The 19,738-nt window shown below is 53.4% G+C and overlaps 2 protein-coding genes across 2 annotated transcripts; one reads left to right on the top strand and one right to left on the bottom strand.

The window, feature by feature from the left end:
• Positions 1-188: 188 nt before the first annotated feature.
• SAC3D1 (SAC3 domain containing 1) lies at positions 189-2,677 on the top strand. The gene is made up of 3 exons (XM_033119950.1): positions 189-319; positions 507-1,087; positions 2,072-2,677. The coding sequence occupies exons 2-3, from the start codon at positions 514-516 to the stop codon at positions 2,575-2,577; spliced, it is 1,080 nt and encodes a 359-aa protein (XP_032975841.1). The 5' UTR covers positions 189-319; positions 507-513; the 3' UTR covers positions 2,578-2,677.
• Positions 2,653-13,861, bottom strand: NAALADL1 (N-acetylated alpha-linked acidic dipeptidase like 1). The gene is made up of 18 exons (XM_033119949.1): positions 13,662-13,861; positions 13,403-13,575; positions 13,200-13,321; positions 12,689-12,811; positions 10,496-10,779; positions 10,293-10,394; positions 9,418-9,503; positions 9,191-9,310; positions 5,824-5,909; positions 5,671-5,734; positions 5,515-5,582; positions 5,323-5,414; positions 5,149-5,239; positions 4,257-4,338; positions 4,001-4,174; positions 3,838-3,925; positions 3,656-3,748; positions 2,653-3,339 (listed from the first exon to the last, which is right to left on the bottom strand). The coding sequence occupies exons 1-18, from the start codon at positions 13,859-13,861 to the stop codon at positions 3,153-3,155; spliced, it is 2,235 nt and encodes a 744-aa protein (XP_032975840.1). The 3' UTR covers positions 2,653-3,152.
• Between the last annotated feature and the right edge of the window lie 5,877 nt (positions 13,862-19,738).

Raw genomic sequence — 19,738 nt, 5'->3', positions numbered from 1 at the left:
ACAGTAAGGCTGATTGAACCAGTTTGTTGGTTGCAAGGGATGATGGAGAGGAACCCAAGGCGGGGGGTACCTATTTTTGGAGGGGTGGATGCTCAAAGCCAAACAGTGACTCTTTGGGCTAGATCCTGGGAGGCGTGGCTCCGCTCCTGCCCCTCCCTCTGCAAAGCGTTGAGTTGCGGAAGGGACTACAAACCGGTGCATCATGGGAGTAGCCTGGGCTGTGCGCGGAGCATTGTGGGGGACGTTAACCGCTACTGAACGCGCTGAACAGGGAGCGGCGCTGAGCAGCTTGAGGCTTTTTGGGAGTTAACGGGACTCGGTGAGAGGACGGCGGTGGCCGGACGGGAGGCGGGGACGCTTAGACCCCCGCGGGGCTGCGGACCTAACCGAGGTCGGCCCGCCTCGTCTTTGCCGAGCCTCCGCCGGCCTGGTCGTGCTCTCGGGCAGAATGGGGCGAGTGGCCGCCTCAGTCCCCGGAATGCTGAGCGTCCATCCTCTTCCCCCAGCCCACCCATGCCCGACTACGAGCTTCCCGTGGGCACGTGCTGGGAGATGTGCCCGGCCGCCGAGCGCGTCCGGCGCGAAAAGGAGTGCCGCCTGCACCGCTTCGAGGTGGCGCCGGGGCTCCGCGGGGACCGGCCTCGCGCGGATCCGCAGCGCGCCGTGAAGGAGTACAGCCGGCCGGCCGCCGGCAAGGCCCAGCCCTCACCGAGCCAGCTGCGTCCGCCGTCCGTACTGCTGGCCACTGTGCGCTACCTGGCCAGCGAGGTGGCCGAGCGCGCCGACGCATCCCGCACCGAGGTGGCCACTTTCGTGGCTGACCGGTTGCGCGCCGTGCGGCTGGACCTGGCCCTGCAGCGCGCGGGTGACTCCGAGGCGGCGGTGGTGCTGGAGGCGGCGCTGGCTGTACTGCTGGCCGTGGTGGCGCGGCTCGGGTCCGATGCAGCTCGCGGGCCAGCGGACCCGGTGCTGTTGCAGGCCCAGGTGCAGGAGGGCTTCGGTTCGCTGCGGCGCTGCTACGCGCAGGGCCCCGGGCCCCACCCCCGCCAGTCCGCCTTCCAGAGCCTATTTCTGCTCTATAACCTGGGTGAGTCGGAGTCCTGGCGGAGGGGCAGAACGCGGGGGCGGGGGCCCCTGCAAGTGAACAGTGGACGGCGGGGAAGTAAAGAGAAACTTTAAAATGTCACCTTTAGTTCTCTCCCTGTCCCTGCCTCCTAAATGTGTATCCCGTCAATGCACAAGGTCCACCGAACCCCGACGTGGGCCTTCTGGCCTATCCTTTCCCATCTCTGGGTTTGACCTAGATAGTGATTTTGAACTTTTTAAAACCTCCACTTCAGTGTTGCAGAGCATCCAAGAACACGTATGCCCACGAATACATGAAACAGAAGTTTCAAGACTAGATCTTTTCTATGGGTAGCTCGTGCATTCTAATAAGTTCTATTCTACTTAAATGTAATAAAATGCTGTTGACTTCACAACCCACTAATGGGTCAGAAGCCTCAGTTTACAAAAGTGGCCAAAGGTTCCAGTGTCCGTGATTCTTCTGTGAAGGAAGCAGCGGCAGAACCTCTTCGAAGAAACTATGTATGGCCTTACCAGGCGGACCGGGAAAGAATCCTAGTCTGTGGGGCAGCTAGGGCAGTGGAGAAAGGGCTGGGTTCCAAGTCAGAATGGTTGGCTCCGGACCTACTACATATGAACTGTAGGACAGTCTCTGGCAAGTCGTTAAATTATCTGGGCCTGTTTCCCTCATCCGTAAACACTGCCTCACTTTATTATGAGGATCCAGGTTGTTTGCAGGGGCTCCGGAACCCTGTGGCAACTAATCCAGATATGGCTTAGGAAAAGGCTGATGGGGAGAGGGGAGAGAAGGTGGGCTGGGCTTAGTGGAGGGGCGTGGCCAGAGCGGGGAGGTAGGCGGGAATGAGGTACTGGGTGGGCTGGGCGGAGGGCCGGAGTGAGTGGGAGGGGAGATGGGTACCGGGAGGCCTTAAACGGGTGGGATGGAAGGTGGACCTGACCCTGGAAGGATTCATCCCGTTTTCATCCCGGCTTCCCGCCCTCACAGGCTCGGTGGAGGCCCTTCATGAGGTTCTGCAGCTGCCCGCTGCCCTGCGTTCCTGCCCAGCCGTGCGCACCGCCCTGTCTGTGGATGCCGCCTTCCGCGAAGGCAATACTGCCCGCCTGTTCCGCCTGCTGCGGACCCTGCCCTTCCTGCAGAGCTGTGCTGTGCAATGCCACGTGGGCCATGCCCGCCGCAGAGCCTTGGCGCGCCTCTCTCGTGCCCTAAGCACCCCCAAGGGCCAGACCCTACCCCTGGGCTTCATGGTCCACTTATTGGCCCTGGATGGGCCGGAGGAGGCACGGGACCTGTGCCAGGCCCATGGACTGCCCTTGGATGGACAGGAGAGAGTTGTGTTCCTGAGGGGCCGCTACATCGAGAAGGGGCTACCACCTGCCGGGACCTGCGAAGTGTTGGTAGGGAGCAAACTTGGAGGGCGCACCCTGGAGGAGGTGGTCATGGCAGAGGAGGAGGAGGAGGAGGGTGGGGACAGATCCAAATCCTGGGCTTGACGGGGAGCTGTGCAGTACCCCAGAGCCCGGGACTGGATCTGAGCACTCAGGTTTCTTTTTTCCGTGATTCCCACACAATAAAAGGAACTTGTAGGGACAATTGCTAGGCTTGGTTTATTTGGGGGAGGGCAGGGAGGAGTTGAAATACGCTAGGGGTATGGAAGGAGAGGAACCCAGAGTATGCAAGGCCCTAGCCTTCCCGGGCCTCAGTTTCCCCACCAATGCCCAAAGGGTGGCTCTGGTGGTCTGAGTTGGCATCGAAGGTTGGCATTATGCATCGTATTCCCACCTGCCCACCACCAAGAGCAGGTGGTGGTTTTGCCATTTCTACCATCCCCGCCTCCTGTTCTGTCAACCAAGAGTCAGGATGAGGGAGATTTTCATCCAGGGGTTGTCACTCCCCTCAGGTGTCCACATCTGGTGGGACCCCGAGCTGTTGCCTCAGAAACTTGAGAGGGTCCTGTGCTTGTGCCCTCTCCTGGCATCAGGGAAGACTGGGCTACACCCACACAAAATGAGTGGGGGAGGATTAGGATAAACGGTGGTGGTGGAGAGCTGAGGCAGGAGGACTGGGGTCAGAGGTTAACCACAGGCCTCAGGGTGGCAGCCGCACCCTCCAGGGCTGCCACCACAATGCTGAGCTGCCTGTGTACCTCAGCCCAGGCTGCAGATCCGGCGCCTGCCTTCATGGCTCTGAAGTAGGCATTAGCCAGGCCTGGGAATGTGGCTACAGAGCCGGTGCGGGGTGCCCAGAGCACATGGCTAACAGGAGAAATAGGGGAGGATCAGGGTCATTTGGGGGCCAGGAACAGGGGGAGCTGCAGCCTGGAATGGGCTCAGCTCCTGTATATACAGCTAGACACAGAAGCACCTCCCCACTGCCTCGGAAAGCTGGGGCCCTGACAGCAGTGGTGGTCGGGGGAGATGTAGGTTCTAGTCCCAGGCTGACCTTGACCAATTTGCCTCCCCTCCTCTGAGCCTGAGTCCCCAAGAGGCCCGTGAAATGCTGACATTCTCCTCCCTCAGGCAGGTGCCCATCCCCCCACCTCACCTCCCAAGAGCTCCGGGACAGGCTCACCTGTAGTAGCGTTCCTCTGGGAAGGCTCGAGGGTTCAGGAAGGTCCGTTCCAAGAGCATCAGTTGGTCATTCAGCATCCGGACCTGCAGGGGGCTGCAGGAGGTAGCAGGACCTGCTGGTCACTCTGGAGTCAGCAGCCCAGATGCCACCCTCCCAGACACCTGCTTGCTGCCCTTGCTCACTCGAGGGTGTCCTTCTGCAGCACTGATATGTGTTGGCTCAAGGCCGCAGCCGCCTCTTCGAACTTCTCCACTGCAGTCACCAGAGGCCCTGGAGGGTACAGCCAGCATCTTAGCCCTGTGGGTACAGAACTCCCCATGCTTCATTGTCAGGAGGGCTCCGTACCCAGGCTGATGCTGTGCTGCTCCAACAGGGCCCCGAAGTACTGCTGGGCGGCCTGCAGGAAGCTTTGGAGGGTCTCAGTGTAGTCACTGACATTGAGAGGCAGGAAGAGGCTATCACTGAGCCGGAGAAGCACGCTCCCCGCCATCTGGGCCACGGCCTGGTGGCTGCGGAAGCCTGCAGGGAGGGTGACGAGACCAGGGTTCAGTCTTCAACCCATCCTCCTCCAGCCTCAGGATGCCCCTTGCTCCCTCCTCACCAGGGTCCACGAACTTGTCCACGTAACCGAAGGTGTCGAAGGCTGTGTGGTAGGTGGGGTAGATCCGGGCTGAGGTCTTGCTCTGGGGGAACAAGCCCAGAGGTGACAGGCTTGGGATGGGAAGTGGAAGGAGTAGTACCTACAGTGAGCTACAATGTAGGGACGTTATCTCAGTTAAATCGTTGCTATATCCATGGGATAAGTTCTAGAATTCCCACTTTACAGAGGAGGAAACTGAGGCTCAGAGAGGTAAGCAACCTGGCTGACATCACAAAGCCAATAAGAGACAGTTGGGTCAGGTGCCACTTTTCTACTTTACATGACAATGAAGAGCCTGTGGCTTTGGAATCAGACAAGAAGCTGTAAATCCCAGCTCCATCCCCCAGAGCATCTCTGATGCTCCAAAAAGCCCTTTCTTCCCTTCATTGCCCCAGGTGTGGTGGGGCAACGAAAGGAAGAAAGGGCTTTTTGGAGCATCAGAGATACAGGCTGGACACTGCATCCTTTATTTCACTGTCACACCAATGCTCTGAATCATTCCTGTTTTATACTGTTATTTCATCTATTCCGAGATCAACTTTTTTCTTCACATTTTAAGATCTCTGGAATCAGGATGCTTCTTAAAGTCAATGATTATCCTACAATTAATTGACAGTGTTTTTTATTCACACCTGAATAGTGCACATCATAATGGTGTGTTGTACAATCAGTAGTATCTTAAATTTGATAAAATACCGTAGATGAGCATAAACATTCTCAGAGAGGTTAAGAAATTTGGCCAAGGTAGCTCAGCTCCTGATTCAGTCTGCGCTAGAGCAGCCTGAAGGAGAGGAGAGGGCTGGCTGGTGAAGCAAGGTACCGAGCTGGGGGACCCTACGAGGGGTGCTCTCACCCTGTCGTAGGTGTAGGCAATGTCCATGGAGGAGATGCCCAGGAAGTGAATGAAGGGTGCATAGTCGCTGCCTGCACCCAGAGAGCCCAAGCTGCGGGAAGGAAGATGGTCGGGCTGGCGGCTGCTGGGCCAACCAGCCCGTCCACCCGAGGCCCCGTGCCGGCCCGGCCTTACCTGGGTACCAGGCCGTACACTGGGCTGCTACGGTTGAAATACCGGATCCAGTTGTCATAGATGCTGAGGCTGCCGGGGCCAGGCGAGGGGATCTGATGCAAGAGGAATGTAGTCTCAGGGCTGGTCCCTCCTCAGACCCAACAACAAGCGGGTCCACCGCCCCGCCCCACTCCCAGCCCCGCCCCTTTCCACCTGCTTGGCTGCGGAGAAGACCACGCTCTGGACCGGGGGCGTCCCCTGTGCCCTCAGGGTGGCGTTGGCTGTGGGAGGATCAGAGAAAGAGCATTTGGGCCGCAGCCCCATCATTTCCCTCCTCCCCACTCCGCCCACTCACCCCGCCCCCCATACCAAACACAGATATGTCCACGTTGATGTAGGCCACTGTGCGCTCCTGCAGCTTGCTGAAGAACTCCTGCGGGAGGGAGGGGCGACTTCAGCCCCGCACCGCACTGCACCGCCCCAGGGATCCCCCCAATCGCCTACCCTGCGGGGCTCACTCACCTCCGTGAATTCTGTGGAGCCAATGAGCCCAAACTCCTCTGCCCCCCAGCTCGCAAACACGACCGATCTCCGGGGGCGCCAGGTGCCTGGGGAGAGGGAGAAAGGACTGGAGGGTGGGGAACCCCGGATCCTGGGGTGGCTTACGGGAAAGGTTGAGGACATGGAGAGGAGGGAAGGGCTGAAAGCGGCGGGGCAGCCGTGACAAGAAGTAGGTCCAGGCACCTCTCCAGCCAAGTCTTTCTGGAGTCTTCTTTTCCCAGCCTCCCTCCTCCTCTGCTGTGACACCCCACCCCCATGCCAACATTGCCCCCAACACCAACCTCCCAGGGTCAGGTGGCCCTTGGCCAGATGCCCTGCTTCCTTCCCTCTTCTCTATAGGTTTGCTTTGAGAAGACCTGACGCTCCACCCCCAACAGTCTCCTCCATGCAGCCTATGCAAAACTGGCTCTTCTTCACTTGTGACCATACATTAATGTTCTCCTTAAGCCCTTTATCCATATCGAGCCAGTCCTCACAACGACACCTTCAGGGAGAGACTACTACAGTCTCCATTTCACAGTTGAGAAAACTGAGCCACAGAGAAGGTAAAATGATTTGCCCAGCATGACACAGTTGGTAGGCAGCAGAGCTGGGGTTCAAATCCGGGGTCTGGCTGCAGAGTCCAGGGGCTTAACCAATGCCCCACCCTGCCTCCTACAGCCTCCTGCAGCCTGGCTTCCATCACCAGTCTCTATGCCCACACTGCTCTTGCCACGGCCCCCAGGCACCTCCCAGAAGCCTTGGTGGTCCTTGCTTGTCCCCCGGCCTCCTCCAAATTCCCCCTCACCCGCCACGGAGCCACGTGCTCCCATCTCTGGCTGCAGCTCAGTCCCCTTCCATCATTCCTCATCTTTTTGTTGTAAACGAATTTTTTTAAGTATAAAATGATTACATGCTTGCAATTACAAAGCCCAAAGCTTTCTCCTGCCCCAAATGAATCACCTGCATCAAATCAGACAAAGCCAAATGGAGGGACATTCAACAATATCAAGATCGCGAAAGACCAAGAACGCCTAGGGAACTATCCAGAGTACACATGCCACAAACGTACATGCAAGTTATGGTCGTGGACTGGCTCTTGGACCAGAAAATTCCTCTGCTCTAAAGGTCATTACAGGAACAACTGGCAAAATTGGTAATTTCCTGATTCTGAGAAGGTTCTGTGGTTATGAAAGAAAATATGCTTGTTTTTAGGAGATATACACTGACGTGTTTATGGATGAAGGTGTGGCATTTCTGCAACTTTCAAACATTTCAGAACAAAATATAAACAGAGCAAACATGGCAACACATTAGTATTGGGAGTATCTGGATGAAGAGTAAATGAGGCTTCTTGGTACTATTTTTGCAATTGTTTCCTAGGTCTGAAATCATTTCAAACTAAAACACTTAACAACAATAACAAAGAGAGACATTCCTGCACTACCAAAGGGGGTAAAGCCAAAAGCCCAGCCTCTTTCCCCAAGATTCCTCTCCCCACATCCGCCCGCCCCCGTATCAGTTCATCGCAACCACACCTGTGGTGTCATAGACCATTTACGACACCAACTCCCCAGTTTATCTTTTCTGACCTGGAGATCAGCAGCTTTAACTGCCTGCTTGCCTCTCCCCCGGGCATCTCAAAATCAGTACGTGAACGGACACGCAATGTATAAAGGTGTAATTAGTAACATCGATAATATAAAGCGGAAGGACAGCTTTATAGGAGTCGACTTTTTGTATGACATTGAAGTTAAGTTGGAATCAATTCAGATGAGACGGTCGTAACTTTAGGATGCCATATGTCGTGGAAGATGAAAAAGTTCTAGAGATGGACGGTGGTGATGGTGGCCCAACAGTGTGAGGGCACTTAATGCCACTGAACTGTACACTTCAAATTGGCTAGAAGGGAATGAGCGAAATAACACAAAAACAAACTCAGATACAAAAACCAGGTCAGTGGTTACCACAGAGGAGGGGGCTGGGGCTGGGCAAGCAGGGTGAGGGGGTCAATTGCGTGGTGATGGACAGTAACGCCTTTTGGTGGGGATCACTTTGTAGTGTATACAGGAGGTCAAATTATAATGTACACCTGAAACTTACGTGTGTATACACACACGTAGATGTATGTGTGTGTGTGTGTGTGTATATATATATATATATATATGTATGTATGTATGTATGTATGTGTATATATATATATATATATATCCGTCCAACATCGAGAATCGAGGGTGTCCCAGCCTGCCTGTGTTTGGGAGGTAGTTACTTACACCCAAGTATGGTCGTAAGTGCTTACATTTAATAAGTAAGTTATTGGGAGGAAATGATTAGAAGGGCAAATTTTATGGTATGTATATTTTACCACAATAAAAGCTAAAAACAAAACCATGATGTGAGGAACCAAATTCCCGTTCTTCCCCCCTGGATCTGCCCTCTGACCCAGTTTTGTTTTCCATAATCGTCACAGCCATACACTGGGCTGCTCGGAGCAGAAATCAGAAATCTGGGAACTCCCCACTAGTCTTCTCCCTCGCCTCTGTCACTGACAGACCCCAAGTCTTCACACTGTCTCCTTCCACTGCCCCTGCCCTGGTCCAAGCCCCCGTCTCTCCTGGCCCTGAGGATAACTGGCCTCTGATTGGTCCCTCCACATAACGCCTGCACCCCCCTGCCCTTCCCAACTGCAGCAGAGGAAGCTGTTTACAATTTGGTCTTCATCGTTGCACTCTCTTGACTGAAATCCCTCACCAGCTGCCTGCTGCCCTTGGATAGAACATCAACCTGTCCCTGCGGAATCTGCCACCTGGTCCAGCCCCTCCTTGCCACATGCTGTGCCCTCCGCCTGGATCCCACCCCACTTTCCCCAACGGCTCTCTAACTTACACCTGGAAAACCTCTTACATACGTTTCTTTATAGTACGCGTCTCAGTTGTCCCCACAGGCAGGAACTCTGGGGTGTTCACCTTGGGATCTCCCGTGCTTAGAAATGGCCTGGCACATAGTGAGCACCGAGACATATTTGTTGAGTGAATCATTGTCTCTCATCCCTGCCTCAACGGGGCTGAAGCTCCTGGAGGGCAGAGCTTGCGCACCGCTTTGCTTACAGCGGCACCTGGGTCTCGGAAGCTATTGGATGAATTCATCAGTGGTCCGGTCCCTGTACCACACTGGGCTCTTGAGGTCAGAGCTGATGTCCATGCGTGTCTGCCCCCAGGGCCCTCAGGCTTGGCACATGTGAGCACTGGAGAATGGGGGGAGGTGGGACAGCACCCCCCAGACCTAGGAGGGAGTGGAGGTGACCCCCAGGGGGGAGAGTCCCTGGACCACGGGAGGGAGGTAGCCTCACCCTTCTTCAGCAGGGTCCCCAGGACGCGGGAGAGCTCCAGAAGGACAGCCGTGCCACTGCTGGGGTCCACTGCCCCGTGTACCCAGCTGTCCCGGTGGTTTCCATACAGCACATAGCGGTCTGGCGGGAGTCGAAAACCAGACAGGAGGGCGGGGTCAGCCAGGCCTGGCAGAGCAGCCAGAGCACAGCGGCTTCTGGGGCGCAGGGAGCAGGGACGGGGCGCTCACCAGGCTCCACAGCCCCACGGATGAACCCCAGGACGTTGGAGGAGTTCCGCAGTTCCAGGCGGTTGTAGACACTCACGTTCACCTGGCTGGGGAAGTAAACGAGCCCACAAGAGTATTGGCCCTCCCCACTCGCCACCCCACTCGCCCCAGTGCAGGAGAAATAGGCCCAGAGCTGAATGGGACATGGCAAGGTCACTTGCCCAGAAGTAGCAGGAGAGGCAAGACTAGAGCCCAGCTCTTCTGATTCCAGTGCTCCTTTCATTCATTCATTCATTCATTCATTCATTCATTCATTCATTCACTCACTAAGTACTTCTCAGATATTTAGTATATGCTGGCACTACACTAGGCTCTGGGCAATGGCAGACAAGGACCCAGGCCCCCTGGGGCCTCCCTCTCCCGAGTGAGACAGACCACGAGGAAGTGAGCAAGGCAGGAGGTGGAGGGGCCTGGGAAGACACTAACAAGATGACGTGGGAGAGGATACCTGGTGGCAGGTAGGGAGGTGAGTACAGACCAGGGAGCGTAGGGAAGGGTGTTCTGGGCAGAGGGAACAGCAAGTGCAGAAACCCTGATTTGGGAATGAGCTTGGTATGTTCAAGAGAGAGGGGGACTGGAGAGTAGCGGTCTGAGATGAGGAGTGTGTGTGTGTGTGTGTGTGTGTGTGTGTGTAACCCGGCAGGAACTTCTGGACCACGCAGCTGTTTCACTGGTTTCCCCAGGACAAGACAGATATTTGGGAGTCAGGGAAGGGGTTGGGAGAGAGAAGAAAGCGAAAGGCCAGCAGGTCTTGAATTGGGCAGTGGGGAAACCCAGGGTCAGGGAAGCATGACAAGAGGAGAGGAGAGCTGGGAGAAGTGGGGGCCCCGTCTCACCTGCCTGTGAAGACACTATCAGGGTGGAAGCCGGGCCCCAACTTGTAATCACAACCCAGGGCTCCTTGCCAGGCATCCGGGGCCGAGTTTCCTTGAAGGTTACTGGGAAGGAGGGGGAGACCCTTCAGAGCAAGTATGGGTGTGGGGGTTGAATTCTGGAGGCCATTGGAGGATGGGCAGGTGACCCCAGGATACAAGCTCACCAGAGAAGGACTTTTGCGTCCTGGAAGCCAATAGGCTGAATGGGAATTGGGGGAAATCCGGAGACAGTGTCAGGATCCAGACGGAAGGAGGAAGGATTGGCTGGAAGGTATGGGGTCAGCGGGTCCCCAAAATACTCATAGTAGGAGCCTCTCTCCACCCCCGAGGGAGGCAGGTGCCAGGAGTGCGGGAAGGTCTCATTGGGCAAGCTCCGCCCATCGTTGATGTCTGCAGGGTCTGTGTACACTAGCACCCCAGCCACCTTGAACTTGGCAGCATTCACAGCCTGCAGGAAGGGGAGGAAGAGGCTATTTTTAAGGAAGGGGTGAGGAGGGGGCATGCCCTAGTTTGCTTGCTCGCTCCCTCGCTGTGGAAGCCAATACACATCTATGCTCCCACAGGCCGGATGATGCTTGCACAAGTCATTTATTGCAGTGCTGCTTGAGGTAGCAAAATGCTGTTGGCATAGGCAAGCCAGTGACTCTAATCAGTGGGGACTGGTCGAATAAACTGATGCATCCTACAAGGGAATACTATGCAGCTATGTAAAAGAACAAGGATGTGGGGTGGGCGGTTAGCTCAGTTGGTTAGAGCGCAATGCTCATAACACCAGGGTTGCCGGTTCGATCCACACATGGGCCACTGTGAGCTGCGCCCTCCACAACTAGATTGAAAAACAACTACTTGACTTGGAGCTGATAGGTCCTGGAAAAACACTTAAAATAAATTTTAAAAAGAACAAGGGTGTGCTTATACATCCATGTTCATAGTAGCACTGTCCACAATAGCCAAAAGATAGAAACAACCCAAGTGTCCATCGATGGATGGATAGATAAGCAAAATGTGGAGTATAGCACACAAGGGACTTAGCCTTACAAAGGAAGGAAATTCTGATACAACATTGATGAACCTTGAAAACATTACGCTAAATGAAATAAGGCAGATACAAAAGGACAAATATATGATTCCTCTTACATGAGGTCCCTAGAATAGGCAAATGCATAGAGACAGAAAGTCGAATAAAAGTTACCAGGGGCTGGAGAGGGGAAAGAGGAATTCATGGTTAATGGGGACAGTTTCCTCTGGAATGATGAAAGAGTCCTGGAAATGGGTGGTGGTGATAGTTACCCAATTTTTGTGACTGTTCTTAATGCCACTTAAAGATGGTTAAAATGGTAAATTTTGTTACATATATTTACCACAATAAAAACAAAACAGTACTTATAAAAAAAAAAAAAAGAAAAAAAGCAGAACAAGGACAGAGTTTGTGTGCCAGTTGAGGACGCTCTCCAGCATGTAGAAAGGTGAAAACAGCACATCTTAGAACAGTGGGCCTAGTATGCTACTTCTATGTAAAAAGAGAGGGAAATAAGAATATATGTTCATATGTGCTTCTTCCAAAAGAAGCTCAGGATAGATAACCCATAAATTTAAAAAGAGTAGTGCCCTCTTGGGAAGATGGCATTGTGGGAGAACTTTTTCACTTTATACAGCTTTTTTTTTTTTTTAAACTGGAAATTCTACAATCTGTATAATTCCACCATTTCTGTCATCCTTTCTTTCTCTCTTTTTTTTTTCTCTGTTCTTTTCTTTCTTTCCTTTTCTTTTTCTTTCTTTTTCCCAGCTCTAATCATGGACACTTCTTTAAAAACTATGATAAAATATACAACATAAAATTCACTGTCTTAACCATTTTCAAGCGTATATTTCAATGGCATTAAATATATTCACATTATTGTCAACCATCATTACCATCCATCTCCAAACCTCTTTTCATCTTGCAAATCTGAAACTCTGTCCCCACAAACACTAAATCTCTCTCTATCTCTTTTTATATTAAAAAAAATGTAAAAACCAGACATGTAATACTTAGTCAGAATTTTTAATTGAAAAGAAGCAGGTTGGGGGGGAGGGCAATAGGAGGCATTTAAGTTGAATATTCAGAAGAACTACTTCACAGGAGGACTTAGACTCCCAAAATATCAAAGCTGAAAAATTTGCCCAATCCCTTTATTTCCTAAGGCTCAGAGAGGTTAGGGGAGGCACCCAAGGTCACACAGCACATAAGTGGTACAGCACAAACACAGCTCAGCCCACCACTCAACACTGCTCCTTCTCCTGCCCCTCATTTCCTCCTGTCTACTGCCTAGCCCCTCTCCCCACCCGGCCCCCTGTGTTGGGGGGCTGCTGCTCACCTTGGCCCCACGTCCTACACCTCCGTAGCGGGTCAGGGCGATGGTGTTATTGAGATCAATGCCTTGAGTCTGTAGTTCCTTAAAGTCTTCTTCCGCGCCCCGGTTGGCATAGACAAGGAGGCCCTAGTCCCAAGAGGAGGTGATCCTTATAGCCAAGCCCAGGAAAGACAGAATGAGGAAAGGAGAGGGAGGGAGGGCCGGATGGCAGGATAAAGGGTTTAGATTCTGTTTCCCCACCTCAGCGACAGCTTGTAAGCTCCCAAGGACAGAGCCACACCTGGTTTCCTCTGTGTTGTATCAGGCCTGGCCTTGAGCAGACGCCACTAAGATTTGTTGAGTGACTAAGTGATGGATGAAAGGAGTACCGATGGGATGTGGAGGTGAGTGAATTCCTGGAGTGGGGGGCTGAGCCCCAAGTGAGGCACTTTTCCTCAACCTCCCCTGAGTCAGGTTGGGAGAAGCTGGAGAGGGAGCCCAGGGGAGCAGTGCGGATGGGGTGTTCAAGGCCCACCTGTGGAGTTCCGGAGGGAGCGTAGGCAGCATAGGGTGGAACCACATCAGGCCCTCCCTGCTCCCCAGTCAGGTTCTCTTCACTCTGGCGACAGGAGAAGAGGATGTCCCCAGTGGGACCCACTGTGGAGGGGGGCAGTGTCAGGGCTGGGTCCCACAGCTCCCCCACCCCACAGGCACCCCCAAGCCAGAGCAGGACCTCACCAATGGCCACGCGGTTAGGCTGCTCCTGGCTGGGGAAGGACAGCAGCACTTCGTACGCAGAGGCCTCAGCCGAGTCCAGCCCTGACTGTGGGTCCCTCCAGCGCTGCAGTAGCAGCTGCACCAGCGCCTCGTCCCGAGGGCTGGAGGCCAGGTGCGGCTCCCTGGAGAGTTCTCTGAAGGGTGGGCAGAAAGAGGGGCAGGCCCAGGTTCAGCGAGGGGCCTCTGGCAAACAGAAGGGGCAGGCAGACAGGCCTCTCACCGTAGATTCTCCCGGATCCTGCTGGCATCTAGCTGTCCCATGACGGTCTCAAGGATCTCCAGGTCCAGGTCCTGGGCGAATGAGACACTGGGGGCTGGGGGCTCAGCCCCTTTGGGGATGGCAAAGTGGCCCAGGATGATCCCCAGCCCCAAGAGGGCAGCAGCCCCCACTAACCCTCCAAGCAACTTCACCCACTGCATCCTGTGGAGTCTTGGCCAGCTGGGATGGCTCCTTATAGATGAGGTGCCAGGTCTAGTTAACCATTACCCCATGGGTGACCCTGCCCTTTGGCCCCCAGTTGTCAGGAAGATTGAGGGAGCATCCTGCCGGGAGGGCCAGGAGCTGTTCTCTTCCCCTCAATTTCTGTATCATTCATCTGGAAGAGACCTCCAGGGGCATCAAATCCATACAGGCACACTGAGGTCCAGAAAGGGACAGGTCTCATCCAGGGTGTCCCAGCAAAACAGAGGCCAAGCCAGGACTGGCACTCAGAGCCCCTGTGTCCGGAGCAGGGCTGTGCCGACTGCCCACCATCCCTGCCCAGTTCCTGGGTGTCATTTGCTCGCCCACACACCCAGCACTGGCTGCTTGAGCAGGTTTTGAGTTCAGATTCCATCCTCCCTGGACATAAGCTTGGGTAAAATTCACTTAGATTCTCTGAGCCTGTTTTCTTAGCTGTAAAATGGGAATAATATAACCTATTTCACAAAACTGTGGTGCTGTTTTCATTACACAAGACCGCATCTCAAGAAATATCTAGCCCAGTGTCTGGCACATAGTGGGAGCTCAGTACATTTTAGCCATTCCTCCTTCATCTGACTCCCTAAAATGCAAAGCCTAGAGCTAAAGGAAGAGGGGGACCCAGAAGAATTCTCTGTATTTATCCTGCAGGGGTCCCAGCTTATGGGAGGAAATGGAACTCTTAGAAAGGAAGGCTGTTCTAGAAGACAGAGGGGAAACCAATACTTCTTGGCAAGGAGACTTCCTCTTCCATCCCTTGACCCTATCTGGAATCCATTCACCTGTTCATCCATCCATCCACCTATTTATCCACCACTCACCCTCATATTCACCTGTCCTCCCATCCACCTATCCTACTTTCCATTCATCCATTCATCCATCCATCCATCCATCCATCCTGTCACTTAATACCTGCAAGCATCATTCATTCATTCAGCACTATGCTACATCCATGCCAGACCCTGGGGAAGTCAAGCCCAGCAGGGGAGACAGACAGGCTTTGGACTCAACCATGTGGTAAGTGCCCCTACAGAGGGAGGACCACTGCATTCCCAGTGGGGAGCATGAGGAATTCTGTCTAGGAGGGAACATTGGAGGGGGTCTTCCAAGGATGAGAAGGCATTCAGCATGCAGAGAAGGCAAAGGATGGGCTGTCTGTGCAAATACTGGGAGGGAAGGGAGGGAGAGGGAGAAGGAGACACTGAGCCTCTTCCAGCCCTCACAGAGAGCCAGGTAGAGCTGGGAAGGTCCCTGGGGCTCAAGCTCTGACTCCTCCCACCCCCATGTCTATCCTGCCTTGGTACCCAGCCAGGCTGCAGCCCATTGATTGGCCCAGAGATGCCTGAATTGCTGAGGGAGCTGGGCCATGAAGAGAGAGAGAGAGAGAGAGAGAGAGAGAGAGAGAGAGAGAGAGAGAGAGAGAGAGAAATTTCACAGCCCCCTCTCAGAGCAGCCCCCTTCCTGCTGCCAGCCCACCTGCCCCTCCCCCACCCGTCTCTTGGGCTGCTGGTCAGGAGGGTTGGCGTGTTAGCATGGGTGGACTAGGGATGGGTGCAAGTGTGTGTGGACAGGTAGTGTGATCAGTGACTTCAGGGACGTGCACCAGGAAACCACTGTCCTGGGCCAGAGGATTACCAGCAACCAGAACATTGACCTTGGATCTTATCAGAAGCCCGTCAGTGTGGGGAGCACACGTGTTCTTTATGAGGACCCAGGAAGACAGGCACCACCAGGCAGGCCGTGGGGCGCCAAGGTCATCTGATAAACTAAGGAAGAAACATGGTGAGGACACCATGAAGCAACAGCTTTATGGTCCTGCCCCTCCCCCTCCTGGAAGGATTTAGTCCCTTGAACTTACGAAGTCACAGACAGGACGTCTGGACAAGAGTGTGTGACATCTGACGGCCTGTCAGATGCAACATCTGTGTGAGTGACACCCGAGAACTCTGGCGCAGGCTGTTGGAGCCAGCTGGTGTCTACACTGCTGCAAGCACCAGATGTTAACTCGATCAGTTTTCATTCCCCCATCTTGGGGTGGTGGCGTGGCCCCTCCCTGAACATTCTGAATTGTGGGTGTTGATGGAAGTCACTTAAGCTAGCTAATGCATCTGACTACCCTTTATCTCCCCACTTCACTCCAGCGATCGTGCTGACTCCCTGTTCCCTCACCTCCCACGCCATACTCACCGCCCAGCTTGCCCAGCCCAGCCTCTCTTCCTCCCTCACTCTCAGCCAGTGACCGCGCTTCCTATTTCACTGAGAAAATCAGAGGGAACTTCACAGCGTGAGCTACTTACCATCCCCCCATCCATCTCCTTGGCGCCCACTTGGAGTGTTTAACACCATCTTGTCAAAATACCTCAATTCCACTTGCTCCTCCAGTAACTGACCCAATTTTCTGTCCCCTTTTATGATAAAACTCCTGAAGTGTCATCCACGTTTGTCTTCAATTCCTCTCCTCCATTCTCGAGGCCACTCCAATTCAGGCTTTACCCACCACTCCACTAAAACTGAAAAGGTCTGCTTAGCTCCGCGTTGCCAGTTCTGTCCCCTTCTTGACCTGGCAGCAGCCTTGGTCACAGCTGATCATTTCATCCTCCTTAAGCACTTGGGTCACTTTGTTTCCAGGTTGTCATATTGCCCTGTTTCCCTCCCCCTTCGTGGCTGCTCCTTTGGAGTCTCCTTTGCTGGGTCCTCTTCATCTCCTGACCTCTTAGAGTCAGAGTGGCCCAGGGCTCAGGCCTTGGGTCGCCTCATCTCCTAGGCTCATGGCTTTAAATTCTGTGGTGGCCGGCCTCCAAGATCATCCAAAAGGATACTGTGGAAATTACACAGTGTGGCTTCCAAAGTTAGATCATAAAAGACATTGCGACTTCTGCCTGGCTCTCCCTTGGGTCACTTGCCAGAAGCCATGTCATGAGGCTACTCAGGCAACTCTGTGGACAGGCCACAGATAAGGAAATGAGGCCTCCCACCAGCCATGGGAGTGAGCCGCCTTGGAAGTGGGTCCTCCAGCCTCAGGTTGCTGCCCCAGCTCACATCTTGACTACTACATCTCTTGAGAGACCATGAGCCTGAGCCAGACCACACAACCAAACCATTTCAAATTCGTAACCCACAGAAACTGGGTAAGATAATAAATGTTTCTGATTTTAAGATGCTAAGCTGTGGAGTCATTTGTTACACAGCAATAGAAAACTAATCCAAATTACCAAATGCAGATTGAAAACCCGCAAACGTTTGCCTCCCATAGGAACCTATCCTCTGAACTCTAGTCCTGTATTTCTAGCTGCCGACTTTACAGCCACACTTGGTGATCCAGCGTCAGCTCAGACTGAATATGCCCAAAACGTAGCTAAAATTTCCTCCTCCCATAGGCTCCACTTTAGTTAATGGCAGCTCCATTTTCTAGTCACTCAGTCCAAAAATCTCAGAGTTGCGCGTTACTCCTCTTTCTCTCACACTCTACCTCGAGTCTATCAGTAAATCCCATTAGCCGTGCCTTCAGAAGAACTCTGGACTCCATCCTGGCTCAAAACTCCTCTCTCCCTTGGAAGAGAGCTTCTTAGCTGGTCTCTCTGATTCCATTCTTGTCCCCTTCAGTCCATGCTCAGCACAGCAATCAGACAATCTTGTACAACACAAGTCAGGCCATGTCATGACTCTGCCCACAGCCCCCATTTCGCTGGGAGTAACAAAGCCACTCCAGTGGCCACAGAACCCCTCAGGTCCCCGACCTCCTCTCCTCCCCCATCCTAGCTCACTGCTCTGGCTTCCTGGAACGCTGTCCCCCGCAGCTATCCTCAGGGCTTCTCCCTCAGGTCCTCCGCATCTTTGCTCCAATGTCACTTCTCCTGCCACTCTATCTGCATTATATTCCTTCACTTCCCTCAGGCTTTCCCTTCCCTCTCCCACTTCATTTTTCTCCATTGCATCTAACACCATCTGGCATTCAATTATTTCTTGTCTCCCCTCCTAGAATGTAAGTTCTACAGGGACAGGGAGCTCTGTTTTATTCACCACTGAATCTCAGAGCCCAGAACACTGCCTGGCACGTAGGAGGCACTGGACAAATATCTGTGGAATGGATGAGAAGCTGACCTGAACCAGCACAGCGGGCATTCATTCGTGCTCCAGCTGTGTGGTATTTAAGGAGTATCCAAGGCAACCACAGGGAACAAAAGAAGCCCATGGAAACAAACAGACCCCATCTGAATAAGCCCCAACAGGATTGCTGAGCCAGCCGTGGGTGGGAGCCTCACGAGAGGAGACTGGGATGTGGGATCTCACAGACCTTTGGAGCAGGATGTTCCTTGAGGATGACGCCACGGCACAGAGGCAGATGCTGCCAAGCTGCCAGGTCCACAGCGTTCTCAGGAAGGATGAGCAGGACCTTTTGACTGGGCAGGACTGGGGAGCCTGCTGGGGGCACAGTACCCCAACCTGCTTCCACTGGGCCTCTCGGAGGCATGGGTAGATCTACTAGAGGTTCAGCTAATAATCGCCGACACTCAACACTCGATGCTGACAACTCTCCAAGCCCGCTCTAAATCACCAGTCCTCCCAAAAGCCTGTGATCAACGCCATTTTACAGGTGAAGAAGTGTGTCCGGTTACTTGGTCAGGTCACACAACTGGCATGTGGTGGAGCTGAGCTTTCGAATGTAGGCAGCGGGGCTGCAGCTCCTGCAGTCTTATCAATGAAGAACACCACCTCTCAGTCACTAGGCAAGAGAGAGGCATCGCATCCCACTCCACTCCTAAGACAGATGGGCCCATGGGGACACAGGGCGCCGCTTTGCCACCCAGCCCCAACGTCTCGATGACAGAGAGGCCTGGAAGATCGGGACCCAGCTTGTGACTGACATAGTACTAGCCTGCTTTTAGTAGCCATTCTGACGGAACTGTGTGCAGTGTGTGAATTAAGACACCTGGTAACGCCCTGGGGCCCACGCAGCTTTGCTGGGGGACCGCCCCTTGAAAGGGCCTTGCTGACTGGGCTGGCTTGCTGTTGGGGCGTGTGTGGGCAGGAGTGAGCTCAGGGCAGTGCAGTGGGGGGCCCCGAGCCGCTGGGCCGAGTCGGGATGCATTATTTAGGGCATCTGTCAGCAATTTCTGTAGTTTAGAAACGACTGGAGGGGCTGCTCTGTGACAGACTCCATTTCCCGCAGCTGAGCAGTGTTATCAAGGTAGCCACGGGAGTTTGCTTTCCCAGGCGGATGCTGGAGGCTTTTAGAGGAAGCAGATTCTAATGGGACCAAGCGGATGATTATCTTGTTGCTAGAAGTCCTGAAATGCTTAAATTGATTCAACCATTTAGCTGCTGGTCCAACGACCTCCTTCAATCTCACTATTGCATAATTCCCTTCAGGAAAATGGATAAATTGGCTGCTAAGTCAGAGCTCAGCTTAGCTCGGCCCTTCACTAATCAAGCCTGTCCATCAATTGATCCCATGAAGTCTGGTGTAAGTCAGACCAGGTCTCAGGTGAGGCCACAAACCTGAATTTCCATCCTCTTAGTTGGTGTCCCCCCTGCCTTCCCCAAGGGAGTATAAGGCAGAAAGATGGTCACAGTCCTTTCCATGTCATACTAGAAGATTTCTTGTCCAGTAAACAATTGTCACCCTTAGGGTTATGGGTTTTTGAAAAAAATATGACCCTATAGGATATTGCCCAATTTTGTATCTAATTTAGCAATCTTATTTCAGGATTCCTTCATTTTTTTCCCCTTGACTATATCTATGTATCAGTTTCTTGTGTTGTCATTTTTTTTTTTTTTTTTTTTTTTTCTTGTGTTGTCATTTAAACTGGCTTTGTCATTTGGTAGCTCTGTCGTCT

Source organism: Rhinolophus ferrumequinum, chromosome 11 (genome assembly GCF_004115265.2).
Source record: "Rhinolophus ferrumequinum isolate MPI-CBG mRhiFer1 chromosome 11, mRhiFer1_v1.p, whole genome shotgun sequence".
Classification (NCBI taxonomy): Eukaryota; Metazoa; Chordata; class Mammalia; order Chiroptera; family Rhinolophidae; genus Rhinolophus; species Rhinolophus ferrumequinum.
This window is presented reverse-complemented; position numbering and strand designations above follow the sequence as displayed.